Here is a 26,130-nt window from a genome sequence, read left to right as displayed (position 1 = left end):
TAATCAGAACTAACTAACATCTATCTCAAATTCCAAATAGTCAATGTAATGAATGGTTAACAAGCAATTCTTGGGAGCAATTCACCAAAATTAATTAGCCACAAAAATTGAGACCATCGCTGTTTGAGAGCAGTTCCTGGAGAGAGAAATGATGAAATTCATTGACTAAATGATTCAATATGAATTATTCACTGAGTTCTAAAACAAAGTGTCACGTCATAGCATCACCTAAAGGCACTGTTTTAAGTGCAACCAGAGAGTAGAAACTACCCTGGGAAAAAGAGCTTCAAACATAATGGCAAACCACTTCAGAACAATTGAGCTGTTTGTCTATAGTAAATAAAAATTACATTGTCACAAAGCTTATTCTTTTTATGTGGTTCCCATCTGAGGATGCCCTCCAGTTACTATTTTTATTTATGAGTTCATTCTTTTAACATCTGTAAGTAATATCAAAATATATGTCTATGTAACATGCATTGCTTGGCAACAATTAAGCATTTCCTATCTAGACTTTATCATGACAATGTTCTGGCCATTTTCTATCTTTTTAGTAGCATGAAATGGAAACTTGTTTTACAGTTGTATTGAGATAGTCAGTGTTGATAGAAAATTACACAAAGTGTGGGGTAGTGGAGGACTATTAACCATTTCAGAGGCTTAGTATGTGAAGAGCTACACTCAGCTACATCAAATTTCCAAGAATCAGGTTGAAAAGCTAATTTATTATATCTGCTCTGACCATCTCAGGGGTTCTAAATGCTGCTTATTTTTCTTTACTTCTTCCACAGACCTGTTTCCTACTGTCAGTTAATGTAATTGGCCAACGAATGGATTTCTTTGCCATGATTCATGCCTTCTGGTTAATTGCTGTATTATATCGACGTAGAAGAAAAGCTATTGCAGAGATCTGGCCAAAGTACTGCTGTTTTCTGGCATGCACCATTATATTCCAGTATTTCATTTGCATTGGCATTCCACCTGCTCCTTGTAAAGGTAGAGTCACTTACCTTTTATGGTCATTTGGTCTTACAGGAAACTGCTGGAAAACTGACAGATACTTTAAAGAAAATGAAGTAATTGTTATAAACTATTGATTACATTTTTGCATGCTTCCTTTTATTGTAGACTATCCATGGAGAAGCTTTAATGCCAACTTCAACTCCAATATCATAAAGTGGTTATACTTTCCAGACTTCATTGAAAGACCAAATCCTATTTTTCTTGTCTGTAAGTATTTTAGCACAGGCTATGAAAGTTGTTTACTTTTCTTTGGTTTCAAATCATGCAAAAGTATAATACAAAGCTTTTATTTGTTTCGAAGAAGCAACTTGGCATATTCTACAGGGCATTATTATTATATTTATTACCTAGCACCTAAAGGCCTTATTCATGGAGCAGGACCCCATTGTGCTAGGCACTATACCAACACAGTACATTGAACACTAATTGTGTTTTTATCAAATCAGTGCATTCAAATGTTCAGTAATTTATGCAACTGGTACTTTCTCATTTTTCTTTAATAAAGCTGAATAAAAAGTGATGAATTCTGTTTCCTCCCTTTAATCTCTTTCTCAGAAAAAATCATGGCGGTGGAATAATCAGGTGAAAATGAAATGTAGTAACAAATGTCAGATTTGTATTACAGTGCATCATAGATAATGCAGTCTCCTAGGGATCATTGTGAGAACTACTATGCCATGATTAGATGATAACATTTCACCGATAGCATTCAGCATTCCACACCATAGGTCTGAGATAATGGCTGAAGTTCTCACGGTGATATCTTCATTTTTCCAGACGATTTCATGTTGCTGCTCTGTGCATCCTTACAAAGGCAAATGTTTGAGGATGAAAATAAGGCTGCTGTGCGAATCATGGCTGGGGACAATGTGGAAATTTGCATGAACCTTGATGCAGCGTCATTTAGCCAGCACAACCCTGTTCCCGACTTCATTCATTGCCGGTAATGTCGGGTCTGGAATATTTTGAAATTACAATGTATCTTCTTTTTAAAGTTCTCTGTTTTGAAGGTATCTGTAATATAAGAGTGTTTGAATTCTGGCTTCCAACTCTATTGAGATCTGTCTTAAATTTTCCCATTTTACAACATGCGACTTGTGCAGCAGTAAGTTATTTATCTTCCATAAGAAATAGCTGGAAAGGGTATATGGTACTACCTAGAAGGCTATTTCCAACCTAGGTGAGCATGTTTCTGAATATCTCTGTATAGCTGGCCCACTGATGGTGGCCTCGATGGTGCCATGCAGAAGGTACAGATCAACAACATTGCAGGTGGAGTTCAAGGAGGGATTGTGCCTGAAGGAGCAAAATCCTTCCCTAGGTTTCCTGGTGAGTACATGGTGGTACACCTGATCTATTCCTTGTCTTCTCTGCCCCATGCACTTGTGTGAGACAGAGTTAGTCTGGCCCTGTCTATGTATCTCTTTAATATCACAAACGTATTTATCAGTTAATTACATCTTGCTGCTTTGCTCCAAATTGAAGAATCTCATACACTATTTAAACAAACAAAAATCTTTTCTGGAAAAGAAAAAGATTCTTCACTCAACCCAAATAAGGGCAAAGGGGACATAAAGCTGTCTCATATGGACAGCTGAGGATTTCCCCTGCATGACACCCCCTTCCTACCCATGGACTTTGGAGGTCTGTTGTTGTGGTGTGGTGTATCCAGAAACACACTGCACCAGCCAATCTTTGACAGATGGAGCAGCTCTTATGTAACTACTTCAGCTGTTGAAAATTAGAGCAGCTCATAATCCTGGAGCCATCTTCTCCCTGCTCCTCAGCTGCTCTGTGTGTAAGCTCAGCACAGCTGGCCATCTAGCCTGATGCGTTTCTGAAGGGTTGGTGCAATATTTACAAGAATAACTATGGGGGAAACTTCATTAGCATCTATGTTTTGCCCCCTAGATGGATGTTGTGACTCAGAAAGCATGTTATGCTCAGAGGGCTGAGAGGAAGCAGAGTGGAAAGCTGTTTTTAATTGATAAATAGTTATTATTTCACCAGACACTCATTGTAATTGCAATCCCTTCATAAAATCTTTAAATGGATCCTATTGTTTCTATTGGAAACTATGGCCAAAGCCATGAATAGCTTTGAAGGTGAACTCATTGAAATGCATTCAGCTGACATGCTTATTTGGAGATTATAGCACTTGATGCACTCTGCTGCCATTGAGAACAGGCAACTGTTGATAGCAGGGTGAAGCCTGGTGCCACCATCTCCCTACTAGATATTGCACCAAGTGGAGATGATTTCCTGGAGTCTTATCAGCAACCAGAAATACCTACAGAAAATGTCTGCCACAGTGGAGCTTAATTGGGAGGAATGAAGGGAAGGAAGCAGCTTTGGCTCCAATACTACAGGAAGAGTATTAAATTCCACTTGTTGCCACAGCTGCCACATCCACTTTAGCTCTGAGCTCATATTTGAGGAGAGTGCACTGGAGATGAAGATGATTCCAAGCTGTCATTGAGTTAGGGGTTCTGGGCAAGAGCATCACTGGTGAGAATGCCAGGGGACAGTGCGAACATGTTGTGATTTTCCTGATTTAGGTCAGAAAAATCACTGTGACTAATGTCAATGAGTCTACATTTAAAAATTCTCTTCAGAAATAAAAGGGCTAAAGGCTCACTTCGCTTGGCATTTTTTTTAATGTCCTCAGAAGTCTGGTGGACATGCCTATCACTCCAGGGAATAACTACCCAACTACACCTTTTCCCACCACAAAATTAGTCCTTTGCACTGCAACTTGTCAAGCTCTTTCAAATAAATTTCATTTTAGCTTTTTTAGGAAAAGCTGGTTTTAGCAGATCTTCAAAAAGTAATGATCGACTTATTTTTATCTAAATCGAGAATAACTTGTTAGAATCCCAGGAATATGGGAGAAATTGTCTGCTGGCAAAATATGAAGAACCTGCAGCACAAAGAATGTACTCTGAAGATTTTTGGATAGGAGGCAAAATCAGACTTTTATTGGGAAATAAACCTCAACCTTAACTGGACTGCAGCCTTTCCATAAACGTTAGGACCAAATTCTCCCTTTTGATTCATATGTAAAATTCCTTGAAGTCCTAGATCGCTCTATGCATATTCAAAGGCGGTATTTGGGATGTGATGAGAAAATAGATTCTTATATAGGTAATTAACAGTATACAGCCTTTTCAGAAAAGGTTTGCTGCTCACGTTTATGGGTTGGCAATGTTGTCGCTGGAAAGTATTGGATATGAAAAACAGAAAATCCAGAGAAACAATCTGTTTAATTGTGTTAGGGTGAATACACAAGTTTGTGACTATATTTATTCTGGTTAAGCATGGAAATGTATGTGCCTTTTATATTTAATGCATTTATGTTGTGTAGATCTGTTGTGTAGAGACTCATGTTTTATAGAAAATAAAATGAAAAATAAGGCAGAAAAAGGAGCAAGAAAAGGAAACTTGTTAGAAAACTCAGGGACTGAATAAGCAACAGCAATCTCATGACTTTCACGTTGGTTACTGTATTTTACCAGGGTATACACTATATGGAGACTCTGAGACTAAAATATCAACTGGTTTAGCCATATTTAGAGATTCTGAATTTTGAATTGTTCATTGTTCATAGACTGGAGTAACAGCATGTTAGTTGGACTGAGAAAACTCTTGTATATGATAAAAGTTCCTCTCTTTAAGATAATAGAGCCAAGCATTTTGATAGGCCTTCAGGTAACCTTGACCCATATCTATTGGCTATGTCTCATCGTTGTTTGCAAGAACTAGGGGTGTATCTTCCTTTAATCTAAAGTGAACTAGTGCCTGGTCTTCAGAAGTTTTGAATGTAGCGATTCCCACTTGACTACAGGAAGACACCCATGCTGATGAGCAGAATGAGGAGATCCTTTTTACTAGTATCACTGAGAAATTAGAACAAGCCCTAAAACTAAACAAATTAGACTTACTTAAATCAGTCATAGTCAAAGAAGTGACTGTAAAAATGATATAATATCATGCCAGTTTTTCTCCCATGTAAAATATGCTCAGCTCACAAGTCAGAGAGATGATTTTTCTAGCTGTCAGTATTGCAAATTCACTCTGAGATCTAAAGATCAAGCTTCAGAGTAGCAGCCGTGTTAGTCTGTATTCGCAAAAAGTGTCTCCTTCCTCACTGATGTGTCATCACTAGTAATAAAGATTCTGAATTGTAATTTAGCTGACCATTTATTCTGAAGCAGAACAGAGTCATATTCCTTATAGCTATGTTACACCTACCATGCTAACTGGAAGTTTTCAAATCTTTTCTAAAGCCTCCTGGCTGACTTCCTAGATAGAGTCTCTTCTTCCTTATTTCTGAGCAAGTGACCCTCTAAAGGAAGGAGACCATCATGGTGGATTGGTTCAGCATGAGCTATCTATTAATAACAAGAATAATAATGGTCCCTACCAAGTGGAGCTTGGACCTCCGTGTTTCAGGACATTTATTATAATCTAGGACACCTATTTGAATAGCTTAGCTCCACCCTATCAGCAAAACTATCTCCTTCCTGCTCATGATCATTTGAGTCTAAGACTCTGGGGACATGATATATTTTCATGGGATCCTACCTCTGATTCTGGAGAAAAGAACATTCATGACAGAGTGTTGGCCCCTGTGGTCCAACCATTGTTGGTTTTAGAACCTAAATCTGTGATTGCAATGCATTCCTAGAAATGCCCTATACGACTGCATTGAAGGTTTGATCCTGTTCTTCAGCCCAGAATGCTTACACTGACCGTGTGGAGATTGAGCAAGGCAGATAGACTGCTAAAGGTTTCTCCAAGGAGTTTAGTGACTGGGTCATGCTCAGGGGCAGTCAACTTCTGTCCCTGATCCCTAGATTTGAAACACTTTCCCCCCATTCAAGTTACAAAAGAAGTTGAATGTGCATTCCCATTCCCATGTTCTGTAATGGACCTGTGCTTGAATTTTCACATGCTCACTGAGTCCAATTCAAAACTCGGGCAGTTTTATGTTAATTAGTCTTTTGTTTACCTGCGCTGTGTCCCAGTCCTCCTTTGCTGTATCAGAGAAAGTGCCTTTCTGTGTGCAAAGCAAGTTCTGGAATTGTACTGATCTCTCACTCAAAGTTTTGTAAAAGTTAACAGTTTCAGTTTTTCTAGACAGAAAGCCATCAAGAGTTCAGTGTCATGACAAGATGCCATTTTTACAATCACTTCTCTGACTATGATTGATTTGTTCAAGATTGTATTCCATTAACCAAATAGCTACACACAAAATTATTAATTTCCATTCTGCAGTAGCCAATTTCATTGATTCAGAGTGCAGAAGCATCTGCTTCTGAAATGTATAAGGTGGCCACCTGTTCATTTCCTCATAACTTCCTCTTACACTACCAGATTGATCTGTACTTGTTTGTTAATGTTACTTTGCATTCGATTCTCCAAGAATAGTTATATATAATAAGTTCCTACCCCTCCTCCCCTCCCTCCAAAGGCCTAGCTTGTGATATTTGCTAATTGTAATTGTTGCTAGGTAGACTAGGAGAAGGAGGACATACAACAAGGGAAGATTACTCACCAGTAATTCTGTTTGTTGTAGTCCTCTTTTCCTGTGCAACATCTCTCCTGCTCCCCTCAAGAAGTGCTGCTTGGTGTAGTTTTTGTTTGATCTTATTATATATGTCTTTGTTCTGGAAGTCTTGGATTTGACTAATCTTTTGTCTTCTTACTTCTGGTTGGTAAAGCCACAGGCTTCCTGGTTTTGGATTTGCTGTTTAGAAAGGAAGAAGAGAGGACTAGGGAAAAGAGAATTGCTGTTGAGTAATTTTCCCTTAATTCCCTTATTTTGTAAGTGTGGGATCAGATTATGCCCAGTGTATCAGTATGTATTTATTTTCTTGAACCCAGAAATGTGTTAGTTACCTTATAGAACAAATAGCAGACACAGTCCTGACCCAAGGAGCTTGCACTCTAATTAGATTTTACAATCTAAACTAAAATTGTATTGAATTGAGTGCCTATGTAAACTAGGGAGTAGCACCTGCTTAACACCGGGCTGAATTTGTCCCATGTCCTCTCTGTTGGGACATTTCACATTTCCAAAGGTTATATGAGGTTTTAGTCAAACATCTCTTATTACTCTCCATGAAGTGTCACATAGCTAAAATCTTATGTAACAATCTGAAGATTTTCTTCTGATTTTTCTCCCCTGAGGAAACACTTGACAGTAACTGTTCCTACTGTAATAAAAGGCCTTTTAGCAATGCCTACTGGAACAATCGGAAAAAAGAACTTGTAACCAAACCGATCACTTAACTTTCCTGTTTCTGGAAAAATACTTGAGATCAACAGTGACAAATGAACCTGAAGAAAGAGATTTTCTGAAAGTCCAAATTTCACTCCACCCCCAGATTTCTCAGGGGATGCACAACTAAGCCTGCAGGAAACCACAAGTGAAGAAATTTTAAAAGACAAAACAAAGCCAAAGAGAAAAAAGTAGGGACTTTCTAGAGGCAAAGCCAAGATGGCTTTACAGGCGGATCTCTGTTCCCACTGCTTGTGTTGTGGGAAAATCCCAATTTAGAAGAACTCCTGTGCAAGAACCTAGAAATGGACAGAAAAAATATGGAGACATCAAAATATTTTAGCCCTTAACACCAGGACCTAATACCAGCATCTAACACAGAGCTGGCCCCTGTAACACCTGCAACCAAGGAGACAACAGCAGGTGAAACAGCAGACCACTCTCATAGGCAGATGTAATGCATTCTTTGGAACCATACATATTCTGACTTAGATTAATGAGAGAGGATCTGCAAATCATCATGACAGACTTCAGCTCAGACTTGCATGAAATAAACATTTTGTTGCTAATAAAAAGGGTTTTAACAACCAGTGCAACTTTGAATTCATAGCCTAAAGCAGGCGGAGACAAGAAAAAAGGAACTTGCTGATAGAGGAGATGATCTTGAAAAACAGGAGAAGAAAAAATACCCTTACATGTAGGAAAGGCCCTGCAGAGATCTTATGAACTTGGTCCAATTTTCTTGCATATCCTGGAAGAAAACATGGAAAATCCAATAAAAATAAAGCTTATTTTTGAAAGTGCTAATATAGCTAAAGGCAAAGGGAAAATCAACAAATCAGCGTTCAGCAGAGTGAAAGGGACTGCAGGGTTCAGCAGGGAAAAGGAGGAGAATGTGGGGTTCAGGAAGAAGACTAGGGGACAGAGCAATATGGAGGGCACAAAAGGAGATTGACAGGGATGCAAGGAAACATCGGGGTGCATTAGAATAGGGCCAGAGAGGGAAGATATGAGGGGTAGGAGACTGACGTGAAAGTCTTGGGGCACAGATGTGCCTATGGAACAAGAGACTGGTCAGGAAACATAAAGAGATAGTGGGGGGGGTGACCTGAGTGAGAGGAAGCAAGAGAGATGGGGAGGGGAGAGCTGAGAAGATGGAGAGGGAAGCAGGAGAGTGATATGGGAAGGGGGGCAAGAGAGAGAGACAATTCCATTAGCCTGAAAAAGCATTGAGACATCAGTTACTGCTACAGAACACCAACATCTTGGTTGTCCTTAGTGGGTTCAGAAGAGTCTGGCTGGTGTATCATAGACTCTGAGGCCAGAAAGGACCATTGTGATCATCTAGTCAGACCCCCTGCACATCACAGGCCACACAGAACCTCTCCCACCCACTCCTGTAATAGATTCATAACCTTTGGCTGAGTTATCAACAGAGCTGGTAACCTTGCTTGAAGCTCCAAAGTACTAATTGGGCAATAGCATCCTTGTTTCAAAGGGGATGATGCTGTAATATTGATGCTGACCTGTGTCGTCATGCTGAGAAGTCTTGGCACCAGGATGCCAGCAGCTAAGCCCCAACATTACATAGTCATTCAGACTATCTGGAGTAGATTTTAACATAGATCAGTCTCTTTGCAGATCATTGTTTTTTGCCTCACAGCAGATTTGACAATATTGGAACCTCTTGTTAAACATTGAGGCATAAATAACAATCCCCTGTGGTGTAAAACATTGGTTTTCAAACTACGGGTCACGACCCAGTACTGCTGGGTGCAAGACACTGGGTCGCAGCGGCTCTGGTCAGCACCACCAACCGGACCATTAAAAGTTCTGGCAACAGTGCTGCCCAGCTAAGGCAGGCTACTCTCTACCTGTTCTGACACTGTGCTGTGCCCCACAGAAGTGGCCAGCAACAGGTGTGGCTCCTAGGCAGGAGGACCCCAGGGCTCCGCGCACTGTCCCTGCCCTGAGCACTGGTTCCGCAGTCCCAATGGCTGGTTCCTGGCCAATGGGAGCGGGGTGGGGAGTGCCTGCAGGTAGAGTCATGTGGAGCTGGACCTTCTGCTGGCTGCTTCTGGGACACAGCGCGGTCTGCGGTGCCAGGACAGGCGGGAAGCCTCCGTTAGCACCCCTGCTGCGCCGCTGACCTGGTGCTGCCCGAGGTAAGCCCATGCCCCAATCCCGTGCCCAAATCCCCTGCCCCAGCCCTGAGCCCCCCTAAACCAGGAGCCCCTTCCTGCACGCCAAACCCCTCAACCCTGGCTGCACCCCAGAGCCTGCACCCCCAGCCAAGCTCTTGTTTTTCTCCTCTTTTGGTGTAAGAATATTAAGATAAGAATATTAAGGTGCACTGAATTTTTTACATGTTTAAAAATGAGGAAAAAAAATGCATGAGTGTGTAATATGTGCTTTATAGTGTTATGTAGTCTATTTAATCCATACATAATTTAAATTTCAAAAAGAGATTATTCCAAAACCAGCTTCCTAATCCAAATACCTCCCAAACTCTGTGTGGATGTTTTGCTCCAGAACTGAACTTTGTTCGAAACCTCTGTCTGAATGAAAACCCCAGATATACCTGAACTTTGGAGATGTTTGCATCCAGACAGAACCCTTGAGGCTGATAGCCCAAGTCTGTAAAAAATGTAGGAAAATGCTTTTGATTAGATCTTTTTTGAGAGATTTCTTTTCAGCTTCAGTTTTTGGTATTTTTTCTTGTTAGTTTTTCTCAAAAATGCTGATGCAGAATATGTAAGCACAATGGGACAAGGCTTCTCAAATATAGGATGATAAAAGTATGGCCAGGAAGCAGATCTCTTTCCAGACATCCCACACATCAATAATTATTATGTAAAGGAACAGTTCATTTTTTCAGCAGAATCACAGACAGAGCCATTTCAGTCACATCCAGGGGCCCCTGAAGACCTGTTCAGTTGCGCCCCCTCTCCCCGTTTACTTATTCTCCTGCAAAACTTATAAACAATATGTTATTTGGTGCTTTATCACACAAAACTCAACAACATCTATAAAATTTTGACTGCAGTTTAGTCCTATTTAGTCCCTGTAGTCTTATTGCTTACAAGAAGTAAACAAAAAGGAACCTTTTTGTCACCTATCATTAAGTATCTCCCTGGGAGTGCAATTTAAGCAGGGAGAATGTATAAATATAGACCAGCAAGACAGCTCCAGAAAGTTCTGATGAGGCATGAGAATGTCAAGCAGGGGTTTCTTCACATGGCAATCGACAGTACAGTTGCTCATTTACTCCTTAGGTAGTTTGGCACAGAAGGTGTGAATGTTCATGTCATGCTCTCCCTGCATGGTTTCCTGGAACAGCAGGTTTCACAGCTTGTGTGAGCTGATCCTGAACATCTGGAAGCAAAATATTCCAGTAAGGGAAACTAAGAATTCATTGGTTTGGAAATTGTTAGTTATACCTACTACTCCCTACAGCCTTCTGCACATTTTCTAATGGTAGTCTCTGTTCTCCTTGTAAGTGAATATTAAGTCAAGATTTTTGAAGAATCTGAAAATACTGAATTGTTCCTCCTTTCTCCCAATCAAGATGGATTTCAGATTGTCCTGTCTGAGGCCTCTTAGCGAAGGTTTCAGTAAATTATAACACACTGGCATTCTGCAGAAAAGACCTCCCCAAACCTCTTACAGTTGATCTGCATTGAAGAAAGATATTTTTAGCAGCTGTCTTTGGAAATGGGGCCTCTCACCAGACTGAATTCTCTAGAAGTCATCAATAAGTATAGAATTGTTTGCAATGAGGTCATGCAGGTGGGTTTTAGAAATAGATTTGCTGAACAGTTACCCAAACTTCTTCAGCAATGAGCTCAAACAGTCTTTTACATGCATATAACATTGCCACATAAATCGCAGCATCATGAAGTTTGTGAAGAATGTATTTTCCATCCTTTTATGATAAAGGACTTGATCCTGTAAGGGGCTGAGCACTCTGCCACTGTTCATCAAAGCACTTAAGCTTGAATCAAGCACATGATGGGAGAAGTTACATTGGCTTTAGAGTTGAAGTTAAGCAGGTGTGTAAGAGCTTTGCTGAGTAGAGTGTTCTGCACTTTGTAAAGTTAAGTCAGTAGTGGGCAAAAATGTGTAGGAAAATGATCAGAAAAAGTTTAGTAATTTTTTTCTTTGTTTCTGTCTTCTTGTTACAGATCCTACTTAGATATGTATAAAGTGATAATATTTAGTTACCTCTTCTGGTTTGTGCTTACTATCATCTTCATCACGGGAACTACAAGGATCAGCATATTTTGTATGGGTTACTTGGTGGCCTGTTTCTATTTCCTGCTCTTTGGTGGTGATCTATTATTGAAACCTATCCGAAGCATTCTACGTTATTGGGACTGGCTGATTGCATACAATGTCTTTGTGATTACAATGAAAAACATACTGTCGGTAAGTGGCTACATCTATAGTCTCAGTGCTGAATGCTGTTGTACTTTAGCTGCAAAAGTGTGTAGTCATTAAGCAGTCCTAAAACCTTCCTTTCAGCATCACAAAATTGTACTAATGCCTGCAAGAGTCTTCCATGTTTCATTCAGAAACTGTAAATACAGTATCCAAAATTACTGTGGGTTTCTATATTATAAGAAAATGTGTACCTATTTTCCTCAGTCCAACAGTCTGAAAGTTCACAAGGTAAGAAGCAATTCTCAAGGAGCCAAATCCTGAATTCTTTACTTGGGAAATCTCTCCTTTGACGTCTGTAGAAGCTTTGTGTGAGTAAGAAGTTTGTAAGGACTACAAGTCTGAAAGGTCTACAATGAATAGAGTGTTTGTGTCATTATGGTGTTTAATTATAATTGGCATTTTGGAGCCACTGGGCAGTCATCATGCTAAGAAGCTTTGTAGTTTCTGACACTGAGAATATGGGGGCCTGATGCAAGAGATGGCAAACCAGCTTCTAGTTTCCTTTAATTCTGGTCAAAGTTTCAATTGAAAATGTCAATATTTAATTCTTCTTTAACTATTAGCGTTCTTTTTATGACTGTTAAACCATTAGTTAGAGAACACTCCTATGATGCCTCCGATAAGCTGAGAAAAGCCAATAATTTACAATGTTATAAAAGATAACTTTAATGTATTTTTGGCAATTGTAGCTTACCTTTGAACATTTTTACTGCTGGACTGAGAAAAACGGGCATTTTTCATTTTAAAAATATATAAATCAGTGTGTTGAAACAAGGCTGATTTGTTGGTCACCTGATTTTACAAATACTCTAAAATGCTTACATATGTGCTTAATTTTATGCAGGTGCATTCAATGGGATTACACATGTGTAATGTTCAGCACGTTCATAAATGCTTGCAGAATCAGGTGACCAGTCTATAACAGTTGTTTAAACTGTCAGCTTGTGTCACACTGCAAATGTATCATGCATGCCCTAACCAAAAAAAGCAAAGAAATTTTTTAAAAAAACAAAGAAACCCCAAAACCCACACTACAAAAGGCAGAAATACTTTTTATTTTTTTAAATGGTATAAAGACATATGACGCTGACAAAGACATACATTCTTTATTTAGTCTCTTTCATTTTATTTATAATGCAGACGTGTAACTCTTAGCAGTCACATTTTTATGTAACTGTGACAGATATTGCAACCCCATGCAATACCTTTGGGGACTACTGTATTAAATCTATGAATGGTTTATGTATGATTGTGTTTTGTTCCATGAAGGAGGGTTACCACAGCTCCTCCAAGCACAAAACACAGTGGAAGGTGATAAAGGTGAATCAGTGAGTCTAAGTAACTTTACAGAAATACCACCGGCCTGGAGTGGTTTGCATATACAGGTTCAAGTTGGGTTTCCAGAAACCAACAGACAAAGAAAAGGCTTTTAAAGTACCTTCTTTCTGATCCAGCAAACAGATGAGGCCTTCTGTCCCAGGGGAGCCCCAACCCTGGTGGAAAGGCTAAAAAGACTTTGGTCCACTAAGGCCCCCTAAGACTGATTGGTGACTCCTGGTATGTTTAGTGTGTGGAGTGGAACACAGAGAGGGACATACAGATGCAGCCACCCTGGAACTGTGACAGTGACATAAACCGATGTGCTAACATTCTTATCACTTGTTTCTGATCTTTATGTAGCAGTCTCTTCATTTGCTTTTCAGATAGGAGCATGTGGCTACATTGAATCATTAATTCGAAACAGTTGCTGGTTGATTCAAGCATTTAGCCTGGCTTGTACAGTTAAAGGATACCATCAACGTAAGCAGTTAGATTTTTTTTTCAATGCTTTTCTATAAATAAAGGTTAACTACGCTGGCTCCTTTCAAAATTTCAGACAAATGTATTTTTCCCTTGACTGATCTGATATCTTGAGAACAATATTATATAATGCAAACTAAATTAGGTATGGTCTAGGGACATAAATAGACTAACATGATCAAATACTGAAAATACTGCATAAAACTGAGTACTATCTGCTGTTTATACAGTGATAACCATTTTTAAAAATCAGTATTTGGCAAAAGATAACAAATACTGATATCTTAACTTATCACAGATTTAACTGTAATGTCTGTGCCTAGTGGATTGCAAATGTAGATTTTTTTTTAATGGTTTCTACTGTAAAACAGTAGAACATAGAATTCTGTGAAATGTTAATGGCTGAACCTGTGTCCTGCCTAGGAATTCTGCTGCAAAGTTGTTGTTTTCTTTTTCAAATTTTTTGTTTTTGTTTTTTCTGATCTAAATAGGGAAAGGATATACAAAGGCAGTTCACCAAACAAAATTACATACAATGCAGCCCTGATTATGCAAAAGTTTTGAGTGGCAACAGAAACCTCTCTGGGGCTTGCAAAAATCAAGATGGTTCATGCAGCAAGCTTTGAAACTCCAACTTGGAGTACGGACTTCAAAACCTAGTAGGCTGGCTTCTCTGATTTTAGAGCTCTGATGCACAGGCTGCCCTCGCCATCCTCTAACTCCAGAGTACTGTCCAGCTTCCCCAAGGCCAGCTAACTTTGCAGGTGGAGTTTACAATCTGGGTCCACAAAACCCAGGTTTAGTTCTGTGACATCCAAAAAGTAACTCCCTATATAAAAGATAAAATACAGCATACATTGGCTGGAATGGTACGTTTCAGTTATCTTAAGAAAAATGATTTACAGGCCCAAAAAGGCTTTTCAGAACACTGGCTTATTTCCATTGGGCAGAATGGAGATGTGCTTACATATTTAAGAAGATGATAATCCTTACATTGGTGATTTCTGTTTGTTTTTATAAGCTAAAGAAACTGGAGACTGTAAATTACCTAGCGGTGAGGCAGGAATTATTTGGGACAGTATATGCTTTGCTTTCCTGCTGCTGCAAAGAAGAGTCTTCATGAGCTACTACTTCCTACATGTGGTTGCTGATATAAAAGCTTCACAGATCCTGGCCTCAAGGTAGCATTCAGTGTAATAATGAAAACTGATTAAACCCAAATCCTTCATTGTTAGGTTTGTTTTTATTAGTATTTATATTGAGTATTGCCAATAAAGCGTCTGACTAACCCAGGCTCCAGCCACTTTGACATAAGTTTGACTACTCGACAATCAATACCAAATAAAAATTCCAAACACATTTCTTCCTTTAAAAGGGAATTCTGTCTGGCGGCAAAAGGCCTCTGAATCAGATGCCATAGAGCTCTCTGATTTCTGCACTTGGATGAATTTTACTGAATGTGCCCAAGGCTGCTTGTGCTTCATTTTGTAGCTGTCTCTGTGACCCTTTCCCTTTCTTGTACAACTTAGCCAATTCAGGATATAATCATGCATCCATTACCATTGTATGTTTAGAGTAAAGCTAGCTCAAACCAAATCTTGGATAGTAACATCCCCCCAAGTTGGAAACTTAATCTACCTAATGTTTTAATTCCTCAGCTGTAAACATGAAGATAATACTTTCTATGTCACAGAGATGTCATTGGGATAAAATCTATGAATAATTGTAAGGCACTGAGATATTACGTTGATGAGGATCATATACATTGCTAGATAGAGCAGAACTTCATAGATGGGCCCTTGCCTCACTAAAATCTGAGATCTAAACATTCTTGAACTTTGGGGAAGTTTAGATTTGGATCCAAACATTAAGACCTGAGCCCATCTTTAGTTAACAGTTAACATTATGAAACATACAGTTCTGACCCAGAGAAGATTAGATTGTTTTTAGGACAATTGCAATATGTCTCTAAAGCCAGATGGTATTCATCCAGGCATTTAAGAATGAAGTGGTTGAGTTGCTACAAACAATATGCACTTCCTATTAAAATAATCTTCTGTGCTACAGAACTGACGTGGTATGCCAGTATTGTACCTATATTTTAAGAAGTGCATCCTGGGAATTGCACATAAGTGAGGCTCATTTCAGTACCAGATAAACTGGTTAAAAAATAATTAAAATGGATTTATGAAACCTCTAGATGTCTGCACACTGCGATGTTGACAAACAAGCATGGCTTTTATAAAGGCCTCTAGTGCACTAAAATTCTCTGAGAGTCAACAACAACCACAAAAGGAGGTACAATAAACACAATTTATTTTGACTTTCAAAATACCCTTGATAAAGTACCTCATGAGAGAGACTGTTGATGAAACTAAGTAGTCATGGAGTGAAATGTTTTGTCATGGATCAAAAACTGCTTGAGAAACAGAAAACAAAGGGTAGGAATAGTCAGTTGTCAACATGGAAGTAGGCTAAGAACAACAAACTTTGAAAGGACTTAGCAAAGCTAAGCAACTGGGCAACACAGTGGCAGATAAAATTCAGCATAGGCAAGTGCAAAATACTGGTGATATGCATCAAGAAATAGTTTAAATTAATACACACTGACGATTGTAAATTAACCCTCACCATTTTGTTACCCCCTACTAACTAACTAACTGAGGTTCAAGTATGTCTCCAAATTGGAGGTGGAACACGTACTCATTTGAGGAGTCATACGCATTTGCATTTTGTGTTGTGAACACGAAGCACGTGCTGTGCTCACTGAGGCCTAGGCAGGCAGAACTCCACCCACTCAGAGGCAGAGCTGCCCGTGCTTGACAAGAGGATTTAATGTATGCCATCGTTTACAAGTAAAGAATCAAATTCTGCAGTTGTGCAAGGAGTTCTCACTCAGGCTTTGATTTGAGTCCTTGAGGCCAGTGAACCCAAGCACTGGATAATGACTATTGTAACTAAATGGTTGAGTGGTGACTGCAGGATTTGGCCCAAAATCTGGTAATGGTTGCCAGAAAACAAATGAATTATTATGCTGGGATTGCTCATCATTTCTGTACTGTCCTTCTGGTGGTAGTGTTTTGTCTCAAACTATTTAAGTAGTTTATAAAGTAAGCTTCTCCCTATGTTTTACTTGCTATAAAGAGAATGTGGAATCATAATAGTGTTACATTTCCCCTCTGTTTCTTCTGTAGAGGTGCTGAACTTTTCCAGGCCACAATTGTCAAGGCAGTAAAGGCAAGAATCGAAGAAGAGAAAAAATCAATGGATCAATTGAAGAGACAGTATGGATTATTATTAATTATATTTATTTCACTGGTTACTTCTACTCTACAGCATATTAACCCTTTTCTGGGAGCCGGAAGGGATATTTCTTTTGCATTCTTCTAGTCTTCTAAAGCATCCTTTCCTACTTCTCTGCATATTATTGCACACAACCAAACAAGTGCTTATATGCTGGTTTGTTCGTTTTTTAAATATAATTTCTTGATTATAGAAATTATATTCTGTAAATTGAGAGCCTTCACTATTCCACTATTCTGTGACTGCAGAATTTGCTACACAATTAAGCCAAAGGATCTAAATTTTCATTTAAAAATAAAATTGTCTTTCTATAACTAATGGTTGTGCAATTAACCTTTAAAATGTGAACAACATGTAAACCAATGCAATATTGACTTCCTTAGTCTGTAGAAAACCTGAAAATATACTATAAATAGCCCTTTACTGTAAATAAAAACAGAAGGTGTGAACCTCCCCACTAGTTTCAAGGTGGGGTTTTTTACCTTTGAAATATAAGGATGATAACTTAAATTCCAACATTGTTAACTATTTCATTGCTTATCATTTTAGCAATGTGGCAGCCTGGTCTGTCTCTTTAGGGGACTACGTCAGTTAATATAATTTGTTTTGTTTTTCCATTTGAGAATACTAATAACTTGGAGAGCCAGATTAGTCGTATCCTTCTGGAGTCACAGGTTACCAGGTGGGACCTTGAGACACAGGAAACAGGATAAAAAACAAAAACTTCAGTAGCAGTGGGGTTAGTCAGCAAAGCTCTGATTCTGAGCTGGCTAGTGAATGGCAAAACCCCCACTGACTTCAGTATGATCAGGATTTCATCTCTTGTGTCTTTATTCATAGTGACCTTTGTTGTGTGTAAGTTCTTTTGTTTAGTTTGTGCTGCTTTTGCCCAGAATGAGAATCTGTTTTATCTTGACTGAAAATATTTTCTTTCACTCTGACTGGTCTGGAGAATCCTTTCCTGTATAAAGCCAACCCAGCCACCCAACTTCTATCACATATTGCTAATGTTCTTGTCTCATTTCCCAATCTGCCTTCTGTGCCACCCTAAGTGCTAAAAGTCCTATCTATCTGCTACTCATATGCCAAAACATCCAGTTACCCTTCCCCTGACCCACTACCAACTGCCCAACTGAGGTCATTACAAAGCTTTCCTCTGTGGCCATTCTCCTCATGTAAATCTTTTCCTTGGTGTATAAGTGCTGTGGAGGGTGCTGCAATGCATTAGGGTGAATTTCATCCTAACTGTAAAAAAAGACAATATGCCTGTGCTGGAAGTCATCGTTGTTTTAATTCTGCATAGACATGTTGAGGTCAAGGTGATCATGTTACTTAAAAAAACAAACAAAAATCCAATGTACTGTATTCAAAAATCATTGTTTTGGGTTTGCAGTAAATCTGACTTCAACAAAAACAAAGCCAAAGGGTGCTTTGTTTGATTTTATTCAATAATACACATCAATAGAATGTAGAGAACTGCCTACACAGCAGGAAATCAAAAACAACTGTACCAGTTTGACTGACTTAGAGAAATTCCAACAGTAGCTGAACACAAGGAAAAAGAGAAATCTGATCATCCATTGGACTGTAGTACAAATATATAACTGAATATGTACTATAGTGTAGTTAGAGACTTAGAATATAATTTTTTTCTAACGACTGGTCAGATCCATCAACTGAAAATTATGTTGACACTTTTTAGTCACTAGAATTTTTGACCCTGATGATTCTAAACAAGTTCAAAAAATTCAAAAAGTTATTGCAAAATTTGGGTACTTAAGGGTCTGATCCAAAACCCTATTGAAGTGAATCAAAAAACTTCTACTGGCTTCAGTGGCCTATGGATCAGTCTCTTACTGAGCACCACATTATGGAGATGGCTTCTCAGGCTCAGAGGAAGGAGGGCATGAGAAATGCCCAACCCCCAGTCCCTGCACCCCATGCTACATTTGAACAAAACTGAAGTCCCTGCACTCCCAAAGGAGCTAGGGCCATAGTCACGAGTGCATAGGAGGAAGTATGCTGCACCCCTTAAAGGGGTGTAATACCATGCACACTCCTGCTGAGTTGTGGGAGTCTTCAGGAGAAGTTCTGCATGAGGCAGCTTTCCCCCCAGAGCTCCTTCTACAGCAGTATAGCCCCCAATGCCCCCAGTGCAGGACTGAGCCTGAATTTTTATACTATAAACAGGGGTGAAAGTAACTCCAGACACTTAACAGGATGGGGATGGCTCTGGCCCCCAAAAGGGGCAGGGCCTTGGGCAAAAGGGACGGGGCTGGGGGGGTCAACATCCCCCAGCCAGCCCTCCCAGGCCACCTGGCCCACGCTGCCCGGGGCTCCAGTGGCGATTTAAAGGGCCCGGGGCTCTGGACGCCACTGTTGCAACTGGAGCAGCGGCATCCAGAGCCCCAGGCCCTTTTAAATCACCGGCCCCAGGGCAGCTGCTCCCTTTGCACCCCCCCCCCCACCCGGCCGTTGGCAGCCGGGAGGGCAAAAGGGGCAGGGATGTCAAAGCACTATAGGGTCCCTTGCCACAGCAGCACTTTAACATTGCTGCACCTCCCCCGTCCCCCTGTCAGTGGCCCTGCTGGTATGGACCCTACCAGCAGGGCCGCTGATGGGGGAGGCAAAAGGGGCAGGGACGTTAAAGCACTGCCGCGGCAGTGCTTTAATGTGGGCTGCATATGGGCCAGTGCAGTTCTTATCGGTACGCCGTACTGGCCTGTACTGTCTCACTTTCACTGCTGACTATAAACATGGAGTAAAGGGGCCATTTGCTTGAACTAAGGAAAATGTGAGTATCTACATTCTATGTTCCGACTTACTGTTTGGCATTTTCCTCCTGAAATAAGTTGAGCACTTAGAGTGAATCAACTAGGGCAGCCATGTGATACAAGGTGCTCTCAGTCTCCAGGCTCTGTCTGCACAGCACTCTCACACCCTGCCATCCTCTGGAGTGAGACACTGGGCCGCAGATTCAATTCTGGTCTATTTCACAGGGCCATGTAGAGCTCATCTTCAGGGCTCCCTCACTACTTTTTAAATGGGAGATTAATGTATGTCTGTGTAGGATGGATTGGCGGGTAGCAATCGATATATCGGGGGTCGATTTATCGCGGCTAGTGTAGACGTGATAAATTGATCCCCGAGTGCTCTCCCATCAACTCCGGAACTGCAGCGCCGCGAGAGGCGCAAGCAGAGTCAACAGGGGAATGGCGGCAGTCAACTCATCACCGTGAAATCACCACAGTAAGTCGATGTAGGTACGTCAACTTAAGCTATGCTATTCTCGTAGCTGAAGTTGCATACCTTACATCGACTTCCCCCCACCCCCCAGTATAGACCAGGGCTTATTTGCAAATGGCAGAATCATTTGCGAATCTATTAAAATCCCATCCAGAATTTCCTGTGTGTGTGTGTGCGCGCGTACATGTATACTTATAAGTAATATATGTTTAAAAGTCATGTTTCTTTGTGGGTCCAGAGGGATGAAGGACTGAATATGATATCTCATTTGCTAGGATGGACCGCATCAAAGCTAGGCAACAAAAATACAAAAAGGGTAAAGAGAGAATGCTGAGCATGACCCAAGATTCAACAGAAGGGCAAGAAATTCAAAAGGCTTCTGAAGAAGATGATGAAGGTATCTCTAGCATGTTTCCATGCTATAAATGTATCAGAAGTTGGAACTCAAGCCTACTGAGTTCCTAGCACTAAGTGTGTGTGTGTGTGTGTGTGTGTGTGTGTGTGAGAGAGAGAGAGAGAGAGAGAGAGAGAGAGAGAGAGAGAGAGAGAGAGAGAGAAATACTGATGTGATGGGCTTTATTAGTGGAATACCATTTTAAACCTTGATTCATCCAGATAAATATCTGGCTTTTGTACTTCCATTTTAAGAAAATGATTTGCTTTGAGGTAAACAGACATACCTTTGGTTTTAATTTGTGTCTTTTAGCAAGGAACTGAATAATGGACATTTGCTTGAGAAACAGCTGTATTTATAAAAAATTTTAGTGTTTCAGGAAGAGAAAGATTTACGATTTTTCCAGCAACCTTTTCTTGGCTGCTATGAGTTTTTTTGAAACCATTGAAATACACAAACATCTTTTATTGTTTGAAACAGTATAGATTAAAATATCATGAAGTTCCATTGTTTCCAATCATACCTAGCTGGGGTTGAATTTTGGATCAAAAAGTTATTGGCATTTGAAATGTACTTTTACAGCTTTGTTTTTTATGAATGAATTTCATATTTCAGAGTACTTGTGGCAACTTAGAGACTAACAAATTTATTAGAGCGTAAACTTTCGTGAGCTACAGCTCACTCCGATGAAGTGAGCTGTAGCTCACGAAAGCTTATGCTCTAATAAATTTATTAGTCTCTAAGGTGCCACAAGTACTCCTTTTCTTTTTGCGAATACAGACTAACACGGCTGCTACTCTGAAATATTTCAGAGTGTTAACAAATAATGGATTATTTTTTCAGAACTTAACTTCATCGATGATTAATAGAAACTGTTTCCAAATCATGTTTATAGCATTTACAAGCAAGTTTTATGCCTATTAGAAAATAACATTTTAACAAATGTCACTGGACATCTATATAAACCTTGTTTTTTGTTTATTTTCCATTAGTTTTATGGAAAATCAATGAAATCCATCAGTGTGTAATGCATGTCTGCATGGTGATGATTTATTTTATTTATATATGTGTGTGTGTGTGTGTGTGTGTATGTGTGTATATATATAAACTGTGAACTTTTTTGTTGTACTTGGAGTGGAATACTATTTTTTTATTTATTCTGTAAGATCATTAACATTCTGGGCTACTTCTTAAAACATAAATATCATTCATATTGAGTATATTGAATAAAGCTGAAATCTGATGTGCTTATGCAGTTTAGATCTATTACAAAAAATAAGTGATTAAACAAAGTGTAAAAATGTGTTTTTCATTTTGTAAAATTAATATTTGGCCATATTTTATTTTAGGAGAAGCAGACAAAGAGAAAACCAAGGGCAAAAAAAAGCTGTGGTGGCGGCCTTGGGTTGATCATGCTTCCAGTAGGTTTTCTCAATCATCTTACAAATACATGGATTTACCCCTTATATCCTTGACCAGAATGAAAGCATTCCCACAACTTGTTTGTTTTTATGCATGGTTTTATGATTGTGACTTGATAGAGTGCTTGATTGTATAAACCAGTGATTTCAACTTTAAACCTCAAGGGGACAAATAAGTAATGTTCTATAATGCGGATTTAGATATTTCTGACCATTTGCGGTTATATCCAGTCAAAGAAAAACATGAACCAAAATAATCTATCTCACATACAAAGAAGGGGAAGCCTCCAAAAAGATGATAAAATGGTTTTAAATTTGAGAGTGGAAGCTTTGCCGATACTGATTAGTCGTATGCATTTGGGGCCGGAGCTTAGTCCTTATTAGTTTTATTTTTCAAAGATAGATGGTTCACCAATTGTCATCTCATGCACAGATCACCATGGTCTTCAATGAGAATGGAATCAAGCCATGTGCATGGAAAATATTCTTCTTTAAAAATCGCACTAATCAGTTATATCAATGAGAAGTTAACCTGAATAAAAACTGTAGGATGGGTCCCTCAGTAACCATAAGAACCTTGATTGGTGTGATGTTTTCAAAAGTGTTGAGAGCTTGCCTAACTCTGTTTCCACTTAAGTCAATTGGAGATTTACTCTTGGCTTCAGTGAGGGTAAAGTTAGGCTAAAGGCTCTCGAAAATCCCACCTTGTATAAATACAAAGCATTTAAATGTGAGGCGTAGAAATGTATTCATGTTTCTGAGATAGGAACAGATGGTGCCAGTGAAGGTCTTCTTCCAAAATCTCTGATGTTATTGGTGAGACTTGAGAGAGCCATTCCAGCAAAAAGTTTATAATATTAATACTGGCGAACAGTTCTGATCTTCAACTTCTTCCTCAAGTCAAATCTTTCCATAGATCTCTCCCCGCCAAAAAAATTGTCCTCATTACTTCATTGCAGTTGCAACAAAATTTGCCCCTAGACTGTGCAGCTGATGTTCAGTCGGTGGTGCTTGTTTTTACTAAACTGGGGACAGGAAATAAAAGGTTTTTCTGGGAAAAACTTGCATCTGAAGAAGTGGGTTCTTTACCCATGAAAGCTTATGCCCAAATAAATCTGTTAGTCTTTGAGGTGCCACCAGACTCCTTATAATATTTATAATTCCTTTTCAGCCCTAAAACTCAGTTCAGCTAGCCTGATAATACATGGATGGTTCTACCCTAATTTACACCCTTTATAAATCAGAAGAGAGAAGAGTATGGCACTTAATTGCCTAAACTCATATGTCCAGTTACTAGATCTTAGCTCACAGAAGTCATCTTTTACACAGTATTGGCTATTTAACAAGTGAATGGTACTGATCAGAGTGCAAAGTTAAACTGAAACATTTATGAATGAACACTTTTAGTCTTGCACGTCAAGAGTTGCTTGTTTTTCCCTTCCAGACATATTTTTATGCTCTTTGTGTCCACGTCTGTATTTTTGTGTATGTGTGTTCTTGCCAACAGTACTTTATAGTATATTACATGCCTGTTTCTGTCAAGTCACAAGTAAACTGTGCCTATGTTTTTCTGTTTCTAAAGAGCATAATATTACTTTAGAGAGACCTATCCTTTTTCAAAAGCTTGCTTCTTGTCATTTTAGTTTCATTTAAAACAACAATAACAAAATAAACACAAGCTACAATTAGCAACTGTTTTCTTACAATTTTAAACTACAATATTTTTGGAAGGAATTGGATATGGTCTGTCTTAATCCTCACACTGGTTTTGTAGTAAACAGAAGAACTTCCCAAACAAGGCCTTGATTTCAGCAATTTCTGGTTCATTTCACCCTCATTATATCATGTTCTTAGGGAACAACATGCATTTTGGTGTTTAAGCAGTGAGCCTTATTTAAATTATTTATTGCAATAATGCAGAAACCTGTGGAAAGCATAATGTAGCCTGAGCCTACAGACACTGCCTGCCCTGCTATGCAGACTCACTACCATGGCCATTCAAATAAAGGGGACTACACAGAGTAGAAGCACAATAGTATTTACTGTAGTAAGTGTTTGCAGGATCAGGCCCACAATTTGGACATTAATACCGACTGAAAGGAAGGTCTTCTCCATGGAAGGACCACTATTTGTAAATCCTTTATAGTATTTCCAACCCCTGTAACCACTTTCCGTAAAAGGCTAAAGACATTTCCTTTTTAGTGTTTTGGCTCGTGGTGTAGGTGTGTTTACTTTTGTTGAGGAGCCTGCAGTACTGGAGCTCAGTGTTTTATGCGAATTCTGGTGTTCGCTAATTGGACCGTGTTTCCTTTTCATTCCGTTTATACAGTTATGTACTCAGTTACCTTCCGATCACACTCGGACAATGGGATGGGAAACATCTGTGAGATTTTCCTCATTGAGATGTCTCCCAAATTGTTCCAATGAGGGAAGCAGTGCTCCTTCAGTCCCTGTGGAACAGGCCCCGAGCCCTAAAAGGATCAGCAGGTGGCAGAGCCATCTGCATAGAGGTTCTTTGCTTCTCTGTGGGCTCTGTATCCCCACCCTTCACAGTTCTACTCTAATGGAGTGATGTAAACAGAGCTCCCAGCTGTTCTGATAACTCCCAAATGGGGATTCCCACTATGGGATATGAGTGGGGAGGAGAAAATAGTACAGTTCCCGCTCCTCCAGCCCTACTCCTCCCTTGACCTGCCCCTTCCTCCCTTGCAAATCCCCACATCTGTGCAGAGTTCTCCATGACGCATGGAAAAAAGAGGAATGTTGCCACAAAATCCCCTTCTCCAATGGGAAGGGGAGAGGGGATCTGAGAGTGAACACAAATCTGGTCATTAATTAATTATTTTACTTATTAAATGTTTTAATAATGCCCGGAGGTGGTTAATGTACTCTCTGTTCCATCCTGAGGTGTATCTGCCAGAGCGTGTTATTGTTCAGTCATACTTTCTTTTTCAATTAAAACATTCCTTATTAGCTGTTAGAGGAATGTTTTGTTAGTGTCTCTTCAGAAATACTTGAGTGCACAGCTGAGAGAGAGAGAATTTACATGAGTGTTTGTACATTACTGCAGCACAATGGGGCTCCAGGCTTAAGGGTGTCTGTAGTTGCAAATGTATGACAGTAATACTCTGCAATATATTAACCCATAAGTATCACACAGACTGTAGATCTCATCCTGCTGACCTGTCTGTGGGGACAACTTCTGTTATCAGCAACTGGAATTTTTCCTGAAAAACAACTCCTGGTTAGGGGCCTTAAATTATGAATGTCTCTGAAAGCTTTCATTTTTAACATCTCTTCTGGGGACATTCTTTGAGGCCTGTGTGAAATATTTTTACTTGTTTCAACATTTTTCTGTTTTCTCAATATTTATGACCCCAATTCTGCAATCAAATCCATTCAGGTGGACTCTTAAGCCCACAGAGTCCCATTGATGTAAATGGAGATCTGCACAGCCCAGAGGTCCACCTGAGCAGACATGACTGTCTCTGTTTTTAATGGCAACTTGTACCATGTCTATGATTGTATAGAGAACTGGCAACTTTCATCTCAGGTTTAAAATTTAATATGATTTATTAGTGTCCATTTGAGCACAAAAGAGACATGTAGACTGCCACATATGATTGAGTAGGGTTGAAGCTATTTTGATTTTTCTAAAGGTTTATAATGAGGGTAAAATGTACACTTTTTATATAAATATATATTGTTCCATATGTCTTGGGTGACTATGTGATATTTAGTCTAAGTAACTATTCCTTTAAAATCTTTCCGTTTACATGTAGGTTTTACTTTACCATTCTTCACTGCCAAACGTAATACCGTGACTTTTTTTTTCTCTTGCTCATCATCTTATTTTTCATTTCTTTTGTTTTCCTTGTTCATTCATGTTAGGCCTGTTACCTTATTACATACCAAAATAATGCTTCTGTTCAAGGATATAAGGCCCAGTTCATTCACTCTGCATCTTTAATGTATGGAGGTTTCAGATCATTTCTGAATCCATGGGCAAAAACCTCATTTGTGATCATGTTTAATAATATTAAAGTGATTCATTTTAAACAAGCCAAGGTTTTCCATTACCTCATCAAAGCTTAAAAGTTTGAAGAAAATAACTCATACATCCCATTATGTAGTTTAAAGGATGCCTCAGCATTTAAAAAAGCAGTTCTGTACTCTTTGTCCAGTTGTACAATTTTCGTAAAATCATTAATTTACCT

The 26,130-nt window shown here is 39.3% G+C and overlaps 1 protein-coding gene across 1 annotated transcript in view; it reads left to right on the top strand.

Annotated features, from left to right (window-relative positions):
• Positions 1–26,130, top strand: part of PIEZO2 (piezo type mechanosensitive ion channel component 2) — a 448,530-nt gene that overhangs the window by 356,677 nt on the left and 65,723 nt on the right. The window contains exons 23-31 of the mRNA XM_043508112.1: positions 792–996; positions 1,129–1,230; positions 1,801–1,966; positions 11,491–11,734; positions 13,453–13,549; positions 14,571–14,730; positions 16,744–16,833; positions 20,374–20,495; positions 21,842–21,913. Coding sequence (XP_043364047.1) covers positions 792–996; positions 1,129–1,230; positions 1,801–1,966; positions 11,491–11,734; positions 13,453–13,549; positions 14,571–14,730; positions 16,744–16,833; positions 20,374–20,495; positions 21,842–21,913 — 1,258 coding nt within the window. The remainder of the gene's footprint in view (positions 1–791; positions 997–1,128; positions 1,231–1,800; positions 1,967–11,490; positions 11,735–13,452; positions 13,550–14,570; positions 14,731–16,743; positions 16,834–20,373; positions 20,496–21,841; positions 21,914–26,130) is intronic.

Source organism: Dermochelys coriacea, chromosome 2 (assembly GCF_009764565.3).
Source record: "Dermochelys coriacea isolate rDerCor1 chromosome 2, rDerCor1.pri.v4, whole genome shotgun sequence".
Lineage (NCBI taxonomy): Eukaryota > Metazoa > Chordata > Testudines > Dermochelyidae > Dermochelys > Dermochelys coriacea.
This window is presented reverse-complemented; position numbering and strand designations above follow the sequence as displayed.